The 12028-nt window shown below is 39.3% G+C and overlaps 1 protein-coding gene across 4 annotated transcripts in view; it reads right to left on the reverse strand.

The window, feature by feature from the left end:
* PHKB (phosphorylase kinase regulatory subunit beta) overlaps positions 1-12028 on the reverse strand; it is a 226731-nt gene that overhangs the window by 91198 nt on the left and 123505 nt on the right. For all 4 annotated transcript variants that reach the window (XM_074968662.1, XM_074968660.1, XM_074968661.1 and 1 more), the window contains 3 exons: positions 10130-10225; positions 7251-7448; positions 3651-3708 (listed from right to left, as the gene is read on the reverse strand). In XM_074968662.1, the coding sequence (XP_074824763.1) occupies positions 3651-3708; positions 7251-7448; positions 10130-10225 (352 nt within the window). The remainder of the gene's footprint in view (positions 1-3650; positions 3709-7250; positions 7449-10129; positions 10226-12028) is intronic.

Here is a 12028-nt window from a genome sequence, read left to right on the forward strand (position 1 = left end):
AAGATTAAAATTGCTAAATAATTTTCTCCTGAGAAAGGCCCCACAAAGAAAGTACCCTGGTACTGAGTCTGGAAGAAATACATCTGTGTGTGACACTGGGAGTCCTGAAAACATAGACCACTAAAAACACACGAACTGAAAAAAAAAAATAGTATGATGCTCAGAAAAAAAATAAACAAACACATTTTTATTAAACATATAAAGTTCTTAATCTACATTTCCCTAAACTCTAAAATTTCTTCTCATAATCTGTTTTAAGCATACCAATGTGGCCAACTGGCTATTCCAATTAAACCAGGGCTTTGAAAAGAAGTCTAAACTCAACCTTCATAACAGAATGTTGATGGGAAGTTCTCTGAACACACTATTTAGAGGGTTTTTTCTTTTTCACCCAATTTTGTAATACTAAAGGGCAAGAAAATATCTTAGCAAACGTATTTCCATATATTTTGGAATACTGCTACGTATACAGCATATGTAAGAAGAGCTAAGAAGAAATAAATGCAACAGAAAACAAAACTGCAAATCTTGGCAGGTGAAGGTTTGTGCAAGGAAAAAGGGTATGTTAAAAACACATTGAGACTATAGAACAGTGACCTCTCGTCAACATACTTTTGAGCACTGTGTTGACATGACAAAGAAATGAATATTTTGACAGCGTTTATTTGCAAATTATTTCAATTACCAGATGTTAGTAAACAAAAATCATCACAAGCTGCACGTGAAAATCCAGTTGCCATTTATACCAAACAACATCTGGAAAACGGCAAATAATAAGTGTGACATATGCGAAATTTAAGAGACAGCTCCTGTTAATGTTAAAAGAATATGCAAAACTAATTCCAGAATATATGATTTTCAGAATCTCATCCACTCCTCCCAATTTCAAACATTAGAAAGTTGTGATTTGACAGACAACAGAAAAGCTGACATGTATATCAATAAAATATTGGAAAACCTGTGTTACCTCATGGTATAACAGAACAAAACGCTTTAAGCCAAAATTAATTATTGTAGATGTGTATATTTGTTGGGAAATGTGTCATTTTATTTTAGAAGAGCACAGAAGAATTTCATTGCTGTGATGATGGTTATTTTTTTAAATGATCAGTGACTGATTTTAAGAATCTCTGTTACCACTGACTATATTCCGCTATTCCACTCAAGCCACAAAGCTCAGAGTACCTTTGCTGAAATAATTTCCCCTGTAGATAAGAGCGGGTGGGGGTGGGGTGTTATGTGATGACAAACTGCTTCCAACAGAGTCAGCATTCATGGTAGGGGTAATTCACTCTTTCTGAAACTTCATTTTCCCTTTCCAGTTTTATTAGTCTCTCTCTACATATTTCAAATTTTGTATTAACTTTAGGTGTGGAGATTTGGAGATTCAGAGATGTTTTTTCTCCCATACTGAGAAACATATACTTTCTTTCGCGGTGATGGTTATTCTGACCAATATTTTATCCCACTATGTCTTCTACCACTAAGTCATGATATAATGTAATAAGATTTGATTCAAAAATTTGAAACACTTGTTTACTTCATGTCTTTCAGCCAATTGCCTCCTTTGATCATTGATTTTCTTCATTTGTTTATTTTACAACCAGCAGACAAGGTACTATATATATTTTCCTGGGTGGCAGTTGGATGAAGGTTTCTCTGGCCTGCCATGGACATTCTATTTTCTTTATTAACCCACAGTTGTTTTCATCACTACATGAGTTTAATATTACAGACCAATGAGCAATTTGGAAATAGCAATTTTCCCACATGCAAATAGAGAACTTATTTTTAGAGTGGCATTATGGCGAAGACACCAAGCAGCTAACTGCCTTTTGTAGCAGAGATTTTTGAAGCCTAATCTTGATGGCAAAACTTATTACAAAAAAGAGAGCAGCAGATATTAGTACTCTGAATGCACACATGCACAGAGGCAGCTAAATTCACATTTATTTTATTCAAGAAGATGAAGATATCAGAAGGGAAAGGCTATAACTGTTTTTTAAAGCTATGAAATTTGTAGTTTTTCCCTCAGCTTACAGAAGTAAGAGAGACAACATTCTCTTAACCATTCCCATCCATAGTTAGTAGAACAGTAAAGATTTTCTGCTTTTCTAAAGCTCCATGTGAGGGGAACCTATCAGAGCCTTCTCTGCAGCATATTTGGCTTCCTTGTGAAAACTGCAAATGTCTATTCCTAAAGGAAATGTTCATTTGTGTATTGGCATCCTTACCACTCCTCACACTGTAGTCTACCTACCCAAAATAGAAAATCTTATCTACTGCTCAGATAATAAAGGGAATTTCTTGGAAACAAGACATTTTAGTCCAAGTCTGGAATGACAGCAGAGGTAGGAGCTGTGTATGAATTGTAGCACTTTTCCTTTTGCAAGCATCGCAATTACAAACGTCAAAATATTCAGGTTTCAGAGTAACAGCCGTGTTAGTCTGTATTCGCAAAAAGAAAAGGAGTACTTGTGGCACCTTAGAGACTAACCAATTTATTTGAACATAAGCTTTCGTGAGCTACAGTTCACTTCATCGGATGCATACTGTGGAAACTGTCTTCTGCAGTTTCCACAGTATGCATCGGATGAAGTGAGCTGTAGCTCACGAAAGCTTATGCTCAAATAAATTGGTTAGTCTCTAAGGTGCCACAAGTACTCCTTTTCTTTTTTCAAAATATTCAATAGACTAAGGATGGGAAAGTGGAGATTATAAAATCTTGCCTGAACTACATCCTTGTACCAAAACTGAACTAAAATCTTTTAAAAGGTTCTGATCTACTCTGTTGAAATCCCCTCTACTCAACCCTCTTTTCCAAAACTTCCTTGGCTACCTCCATAAGAGCTTCTGCTTCCCTCCCCTTCATTGTTCTCCTCCACACCTTCAACAATTCCAATAACCTCTCTGACATGTCTCCGAAACTTACAGGCATCTTGTAAAGAAATTTAGCTTTAGTATTCTCCTGCCACCAAGAGATCTCCGAGTTGCTTATTTATCCTCTCCTGCATTCTGCTTAATTTACCACAGCACACCCACTCTTTTAAAGATTTGCTGCAAAATCCAGCTTTCCTGTATACTGCTCTTTAGAAGCCCCACTTTCACCTCTTTCACACACTGGAGTTTGGTGCATCTCAGGTCCATTGAGAGAGAGAAAATGGGAGGTACCAAGTTCTAGTAAACACACAGCCAGGTACTGCAATGGTGGAGTCCCTGATAACCTAAAGAGAGCAAGAATGATGGATGACAAGAGTAAGGAAGAAGATTAATGGTAGGCATTTTAGGGCCTATGGATTAAGGGAGGTGATTGCTGGCGAAGGAAAGGCTAAGCCGCTCCCACAGGTTTAATTAAAGATTGAAGCAGGATCTGAACTTCTAGAATTGTGTACTGTGTCTGTGAACCATGCATCGTTATTATTGACTTAAATGATTGCTATCTGTGTCTTTGATTTTATTCAAAGAAATGGTTCACCCTAAATATCTGAAATAATTCATTGTATTTAACTCATGAGGCAGACCTATCAATGAGACATTTGTATCACTGAATTACAGTTTACTCTTGCAGGGAAGGAAAATAATTTCATTTCTGTTCTCTACGGACCAGTCTCTAATGTCTTTACCAAACACTACTGTCAAGCCATACTTACCATCAATCATCATGAAAATAAAAAACAGAGGAAATTCACACTCAATCCCATCAAACAGCTAAAAAGAAAAAAAAATTCAACATTTTAGTTTAAAAGAAATGCATTCAAATACACTTTTAAACCAGAGGATAAAAATGAATACAAATTATTATTTTAGTACATTAGTTCTTCATTTTAAAATACAGATAATTTTTCTTGTTTCATGGAGATTTATTGTGCTTTTAACGTGTTATAGCATATATTCAAGTAATAAATTTACATAGTCTAAGTTATATTCTCAGCAGAAGATTTTTTATTTAATTAAGACACATCTGAAAGTATTTGAAGGAAAAATGAAACTTAATTCAGACAACCTTTACAGATAGACATTAATATTCAAAAACACAGTGAAATTGTTTTTAATATACCCAGACTGTAGCCAACTGTGAAATTAAATTAAGTGATAAATAACCTGCCTATTTGTTATGTGAAACCAGCTGTTCATTGAATTTAAATGTAAGCACATTTATCATCAGACAAATCAGTGATTAAACTGCTGACTTAACATTCTCTCAGAACAGCACATGCAAAGATACAACACATCTTCAATCAAATGGACTGCACAATTCTGCGTAATCTAATAACTCAGAAGTTTTTCCAGTTTGTTTCCTCCCAAAGAAAAGTACTGAAACATTCTCAATCTTGGAAGCTCACATTTTCACATGTGAGAAGAATATGATCTAGAACAAATAATATAATGTTCTGAAATACTAAATACAAATTTAGTTAAATACTAAAAGTAAAAGTTTAAGTAAGGCCAGCATTAGACCACAAAGGGCAGAGCCACAGGCCCTCTCAGATGTCCAGAGAGGCCTGGGCCAGTTCCAGGTTTTGAGGCCCCTAGCCATTATAAAAATAAAAAATGATGACACATGGTCTCATCTTGTGCCATCAGAACAGACACATTTTTATTAATATTTATGAATATTTTAAACTCTACAATATGACAAAATCTATCAGTTAATAAAAAAATTTCTTTTATCAAATCACATCTCTTATTTGTTTAAATTTGCAGCTCTAAGCTGAGAGAGAGTGTCACATTCTGGTCCGATCGGGATGTGTATAAAAACAAGTTGCGAAACTGATCAAATGCAAAAAAATTAACAAGTATCTAAATTTGAGGCCCCCCCTGAGCTTGAGGCCCAGGCCAAATGCCCTCCTGACCCTGGGCAGATGTACAGTAACTCCTCACTTAAAGTCGTCCAGTTAACCTTGTTTCGTTGTTACGTTGCTGATCAAATTAGGGAACATGCTCATTTAAAGTTGGGCAATGCTCCCTTATAACGTTGTTTGGCAGCCGCCTGCTTTGTCCACTGGTTGCAGAAAGAGCAGCCCGTTGGAGCTAGCTGGTGGGGGCTTGGAACCAGGGTGGGCCGGCAGCCCCGTATCAGCTCCCCGCTCCCCTAAGTTCCCTGTGCAGCAGCCGCCCAGCAGGCTATCAATTGCCAGCAGTTCAGCTGTCCCTCCCCCAGCTGCCGTGTGCTGCTCCTGCCCTCTTCTTTGGAGCTGCTCCCAGGAGCCTCCTGCTTGGTGTGCAGGGAGAAGGGTGGGGGTGCTAATGTCAGGGTGTCCCCCTCACCCCACTCCTGCCCCCTGCTCCTTTACTCCATTGGGCCACCTCCACAGAGCAAGGGGGGCTAGACAGGGCTCAGGACGGAGGGAGCTTGCTGGCAGCAGCTGCTGTCTCAACTTGCTGATCTACTTAAAAAGGCAATGTACTTAGAGTGGGGTCAGCGTACTTAAAGGGGCAATGCAAGTCTCTCTTTCTCTCACACATGGTGTGTGTCTCTGTCTCTCTCTGCCATCCTGTCTCCCCTCCCTCCATTCGTGCTGACTTGTAGAGTGTGAGGCTACATTAACAACAAGGTGTTAACCCTTGAGGGCTCAGCCTAGTGCTAGTTCATCATTTAGCAGTAAGGCATTCCCTGGGAAATATCCCATCCTCTTCCACCCTTTGACTTCACCACCTCAACGAAGCTTCACAACCATCATTGCTGTGTACTGTATTAAACTGTTTAAAACTTATACTGTGTGTGTGTGTGTGTGTGTGTGTGTGTGTGTGTGTGTGTGTATGTCTTTTGTCTGGCAAAAAAAATTTCTCTGGAACCTAAACCCCCCTATTTTCATTAATTCTTATGGGGAAATTGGATTTGCTTAACATCGTTTCACTTAAAGTAGCATTTTTCAGGAACATAACTACAACGTTAAGCGAGGAGTGACTGTAATTCAAAGTTAAGACCCTCAGTCTCAGTACAACCATTTCCACTCATTGTTTTGCTTCTGTTTTTCAGAGACATCTTGAAGTAAAGACTAGTTTAAAACTGTCTTTTTCAGCTCCTTATAAAAAACAGATGTATTTAAGCATTTTTATTATATTATTTCTAGAGAGATGATATAATCTTTAACAGCCTTAAGTATAGTGCAACTAGGTTGCTTCCATATTATATAAAATGAGAGACTATCCCCCACCGCCCCACCACACAGACACAGACACAGACACAGACACCCCTACCTCTCTCTCTACTGAGGAAAGGGTTACAGGGAGAAAACAACAAAATTTTTAAATTTTTTGGCTTGGCAATATGGTCTCTCTAGACCAGGAGTCGGCAACCTGTCAGAAGTGGTGTGCTGAGTCTTCATTTATTCACTCTAATTTAAGGTTTCGTGTGCCAGTGATACATTTTAAAGTTTTTAGAAGGTCTCTTTCTGGAAGTCTATAATATATAACTAAACTAGTGTTGTCTGTAAAGTAAATAAGGTTTTAAAAATGTTTAAGAAGATTCATTTAAAATTAAATTAAAATGCAGACCCCCCCCCGGACCAGTGAGTGCCACTGAAAATCAGCTTGCGTGCTGCCTTTGGCCCACGTGCCACAGGTTGCCTACCCCTGCTCTAGACTCTTGCTGGAAGTCTAATTTTGTGTCCTATTACACAGGCCTGATTTTTCAGCACTAAGGGATATCACTGGAAAAAATATAGACATGATAAAGCTATTAACTCACTGATAGGTGATAGTTGCCTAGAAGAATCCATCATAGACGGAGAGCAACAAGCAGGCGAAATGTAGCTGTGTCAATAAGAATAGGTCTACTTTTGGAAAACCAGTGGGACCCATAAAAATAATGGCCAAACTAAAATTCAGAATTTGGTTAAAAAAAACATACACCAAAATCAGATTATGTATGACCAGTGTCAACCTGAAAGACACTCTTATAAAGCTAATTAAAATCCTTGAAAAGAGAAAACTATACAGGAAGAGCTGACACAAATGTAACTATAGTGAATGCACCATTTTAATACACGTAATTACAATGGACACAGCTATTTTTCAATAAAAATTCTGCTGTTGACAAAACTCACAGGATACCTGGAAGAGCCAGCAGTGAGCAGAAGCAGAACTCTGTATTAACTGAAAACCATAACAGGTAGCAGCAATCATCAGCAAAAACATGTCAAATTCTGTTCTGAAAACAAATACTTAAAACTCCAGATCTCCATTCATGCCAAAGAGCAGAATTTCTCCCTAAGCATGTTGTGTGTTCCATTAACATATTCCATTACCTTAATTTCTGCTGGTTTATAGTAACGCCGATTTTCGTCCTCCAGTGATGTTCTGTAACCATCTCTCAAAAATCGTTTGAACCCATATTTTCCTTTTAGTTTTCTAACAACCTTATCAAGTGTTTGACTGTATAAAGCATCATCATCCACAGCAAATGCAGGATAACTAATGCAGGGTAGAAGTGCTGCATCAGTGTTCTAGAGAAAAAATAATTAATTTCTCTTCATCTCTTAGAAATCATTTCATGCATAATCAAACAGAGCTTAACCCAGTGAATGAGATATGAAATCAGAATATAAGCAAAAAGACTATTTACAGTAAAAGCATGTTGGGGAAATGGGGGGTGCCAGTAAATGAAAAATGCTGGTTAACTAAGAGGGAGGAAGTTTAAGCAGGAGGAGGTGTGGGGCTGCGGTTTTGGGCGAGGGCTTTAGGAGGGAGTTTGGGTGCAGAACGGAGCTCAGGGCAGCAGGTTGGGGTGCAGGAGGAGGTGTGGGGTGCCGGATCCGTAGGTCGCTCACCTCGGGCAGCTCCCCGCAAGTGGCGAAGTGTCCCGGCTGCTCCTAGACAGAGGGCGGCTCTGTGCACTGCCTCCACCCGCAGGCGCCACCCCCGCAGCTCTCATTGGCCGCGGTTCCCAGCAAATGGGAGCTGCGGAGCTAGCACTGAGGGCGGGATGGGGCAGCGTGCGGCGCCTCCTGCAGCACCTCCGCCTAGGAGCAGCTGGGACAGGTTGCCGCTTGTGGGGAGCTGCCCAAGGTGAGCACCCCCTGTATACGGCACCCCGCACCCCCTCCCACGCCCCAACCCACTGCTCTGAGTCCCCTCCCACACCCAAACTCCCTCCCAGAGCCCGCGCTTGCACCCCTCCCACACCCCATCCCCCTGCCAGCCCTGCACCAACCAGACTATAAACTGGCATTTCAATGAAGATCAGAGATGCCGGTTTATAGAGCTTTCTGGTTGGTGACGTGCCAGATAAAACAGCTTTTCTGTACTTAACTACCATGGAAAATAATACAAGAAGATTTAAAAATCCCAACAATAAAAAGGCATAAGGTTAGAGAAGAAATTGTGTATTTAGTTAATTAGCTACAATATTTGTTGAGAAATAGGTGTTAAAAACTAGGATACACGAATAAGTTATTTGGCCCAAAATTTGACCTACTTTTAAGCTGATAACCTGCATGGGGTATATACTGAAGATATTCTAGATCTCTATTTTTAGGGGGGGGAAGCACCCTTTAAGCTAGCCCAGTGAACAGACTGGTAATTTGGGGATCCAATTTCAAGACCAACCATGAACCTTTATTACCTAGGCTGGCAAGATTAAGGAGCAAATACGGTTAACCAGAATTTCTTAAAAGCTTTGTATGGAATCTGTCTTCTTCAGCTAGAATAAAAATGAACTTGCCTTAAGGTGGGAGGAAAGGAAGAAATAACTGCATCAGCTTCACCTGGAGGGGAGCCAGGGATCAATAACATTTTATTAAGGATGAAGCTCACCTGGGCAGGAACAGGCAGGGCTTCTATAAAGCTAAAAAGCTGAGTACAGAAGGGGGAAGTAGTCTGCAGTCAATCCTTGACAGGAAGGAGGTGTATTGGAGATAATAGGGTTTGGCAAGAAGCAAAAGGGGAAGAAGCCACGGAGAGCAGAGGAAGCTCAGACAAGTGGTAAACCCAGAGGTGCCAAAAAATAGAAGGAGGGAATAGGACAGAGACCAGGGAAGCAACAAACAGATCTGGGAGTGAGTAGACCATAGTTGTGGAGCACAGGGTCCCTGGGCTGGAACCTGAAGTAGAGACTGGGCCCAGGTTCCCCTTCCAGCCACTGGAGAAGTGGCAGAGCCTTGGATGTAGAATAGAGCACTGCCCAGAACAGCAGAGACAATTTGTCCAGAGAGACTTTAACAGACCCTGGAGAAGTCACAGAGAGGGAGCAGCTGAGCCCTAAAGAAGAAGACAACCCAGAGTCCTGGGAGTTGAGATTGAGACAATAGGCTGAGCAATCAGCAGCAGTGCAGAAGTAAGGGTGGCATTGTATGGTATTGTCACCCTTACGTCTGCGCTGCTGCTGGAAAGGCGTTGCCTTCATAGCTGGGCACCTGGCCAACAGCCACCACTCTCCAGCTGCCCAGCTCTGAAGGCAATACAGAAGTAAGGGTGGCAATACTGTGACCTCCCCTAAAATAACTTTGTGACCACCCCTGCCCACAACTCCCTTTTCGGTCAGACCCCCCAGTTTGAGAAATGTTGGCCTCCCCCGTGAAATCTGTATAGTATAGGGTAAAAGCACACAAAAGACCAGATTTCAAGGGGGGGGAGAGGGGGAGACCAGATTTCATGGTTCGTGATATATTTTTCATGGCCATGAATTAGGTTGGGCCTTACTCATATACCTTCTGTTACAGATGAAATCCCAAATTCAAATTGTTAGTAATTTAGTACCTCAGGCTTTGGGTTTACTATGAAACAAAAAAAATCTTAAAAACGGCAGATATTTTAGCCACTATATAGTGTGCAAGATGGATGAAAACAAGCACACCACCCATGAGACTTCAAACCCCTTTAAACATCTCTCTTGGCTGCGCTTATTCATAGACCAATAGGTCTTTCTGTTTTAAATTATTTAGGCCACTGTTTTCACCTAGCCATAATTATTCTTAAATTAAAGAGAGGTTGGCCATGATAATTCTATTGCAGAGATGGCTCCTATTCTGCAGTAATATTTAAACAGAAGAATCTAATTTCTTCCCAACCAACAAGTTCATATCCTTTATTAAATAGGATATTAAAATGGTAATAAAGGTAAGAACTATGTTCTTACCAATTTATTTTTTCTATATTCTGTTAAACTGAATTCCATCAAACTACTTACATGAGACCTCGATTCTCGGGGTAGCAATGAGCAAAGAGTTTGTCTGTTTCGATTATGGGCGTCAAGATCCACAAATATGACAGACCAAGAGCAGCCCTATAAAGAGAATATGAAAGTTAAGTTGAGATGGGGGGGGAGAGTAACATACACAAATTTCTGGAACAGCAAATACTGGTAAAGCTATCAGCTCTCTTGTTTTACTTAGGCAATTTAAGGTAACTAGAAATCAGAAGCCAATAATTTTCACCAGAGTAGGAATCAAATGTAAATTTTTAAATAAATATAATGAACATAATATTTTTAATAAAGGAATTAAATGCAATTGGCAGAAATTAAACAGCAAGAACAGAATCTGAGAATACAAAAACATTAGCTCCCCATTCGAAGTGATGACTGTTTGGACCATTTAATTAAGACAGCAAAGATGTAACATGAATTACATTTTCCATAACTTCTTAAACAAAGGCAATTCGATAAAAGAGACTGGAGAAAGAAGGAGATTTAATGGGTAAGTTAAAGAGACCATACGGTTCCCTTATGAGACAACCAAAAAGAGAAGATCTTTCCAATGCATGACATCTCAATAGGAGTTATAAAAACAAAACAAATATTCTTGTCTTTCAGTTATCACACTACACTTCATTTCATTAAGGAAGAGGCTCTCAAAAAAACTTAAAACTCAGCAAAAATTAGGGAGAATAACCCACTTTGACATAACAGAATCTCTTCTACTTGAAACAAAGCCCTAAAAGCAAAACATTCCTTACACTTGTCCCAAGTATTCCAATACATTAATTTAATAGCCACATTTGGATCTTTTGAATTTTAAGTTGTATAATACATTATGAATATAATTTTACTAACTTTCAATTTTTGACAAACAAATGCATGAAAATGTATGAAAGGAGTTTATTGCCAAACAATATGTGCCACTTAGGGCTTGGCTTGAGTACAAAGGTCCACAAGCATGGATCTGACTGTAGGTCTGGGGCCTCAGGGTAAAATCTCCGGCCCCAGTGAAGTCAATGGCAGAACTCCCCTTGACTTCAATGAAGTCGGGATTCACCTTTCATGCTTATATTGTCAGATTTCATTATCTGAGATGCTGGAATTAAAACTCAAAAACCTCCACTCAAACAAATACTTATTGAGGTGCTAAAAGGACCTGAGTCAAATGCATTTTTCCAAGATTTAAAAAAAAAAAAAAAAACGATAAAAAATATCAGTTTATCTACCCCTTGGATACACAGCTGGTTTAGGCCTTGGAAGACTTTTCTGCTATTTTCAATAAATGAAGGGCTACAGGACTGTCTCTCTTAGCACACATGCTGTCAATGCTAAACACTCACACATTACGAAAAGGAGTACTAGTGGCACCTTATAGACTAACCAATTTATTTGACTAACAGACTAACATGGCTGCTACTCTGAAACTCACATATTACAACATTCTGCGACTGTTAATTACAAATGTGTATTGCACAAACAAGATATTTCAACAGATACTACCAACATTCTAAGAAGAAATATTTAGAAGCTACTTATCAAGCATTGTAAATTTTAAAACATTTTTTGGTTTCCAGGACTGTTAGCCATTTCACGGTCATCCTTCTGGAGAGGGCTGCCAAAACAATGTTAGAATATGCAGCAAAGAGGATGTTTTAGAATATGCAGTGTCCTCTTCCTTTACATTGCTTTCAAGCCATGTTTCAAAAATCTTTTTCCTTTGATAAGGGGATGAAAAGACAATTACTTGATTTATGTTATTATACAAAACTATTAGCTGTAGTAGTACGATATGAGTTTATCATTGTCCTCGCTTAGTATTGTGATACAAACTAACACTTTAGCCTTGTAAATAACTTTTTCACAAAGTTTGCTACCTATTATCATCTCAGT

This window comes from Natator depressus, chromosome 12 (genome assembly GCF_965152275.1).
Source record: "Natator depressus isolate rNatDep1 chromosome 12, rNatDep2.hap1, whole genome shotgun sequence".
Classification (NCBI taxonomy): Eukaryota; Metazoa; Chordata; order Testudines; family Cheloniidae; genus Natator; species Natator depressus.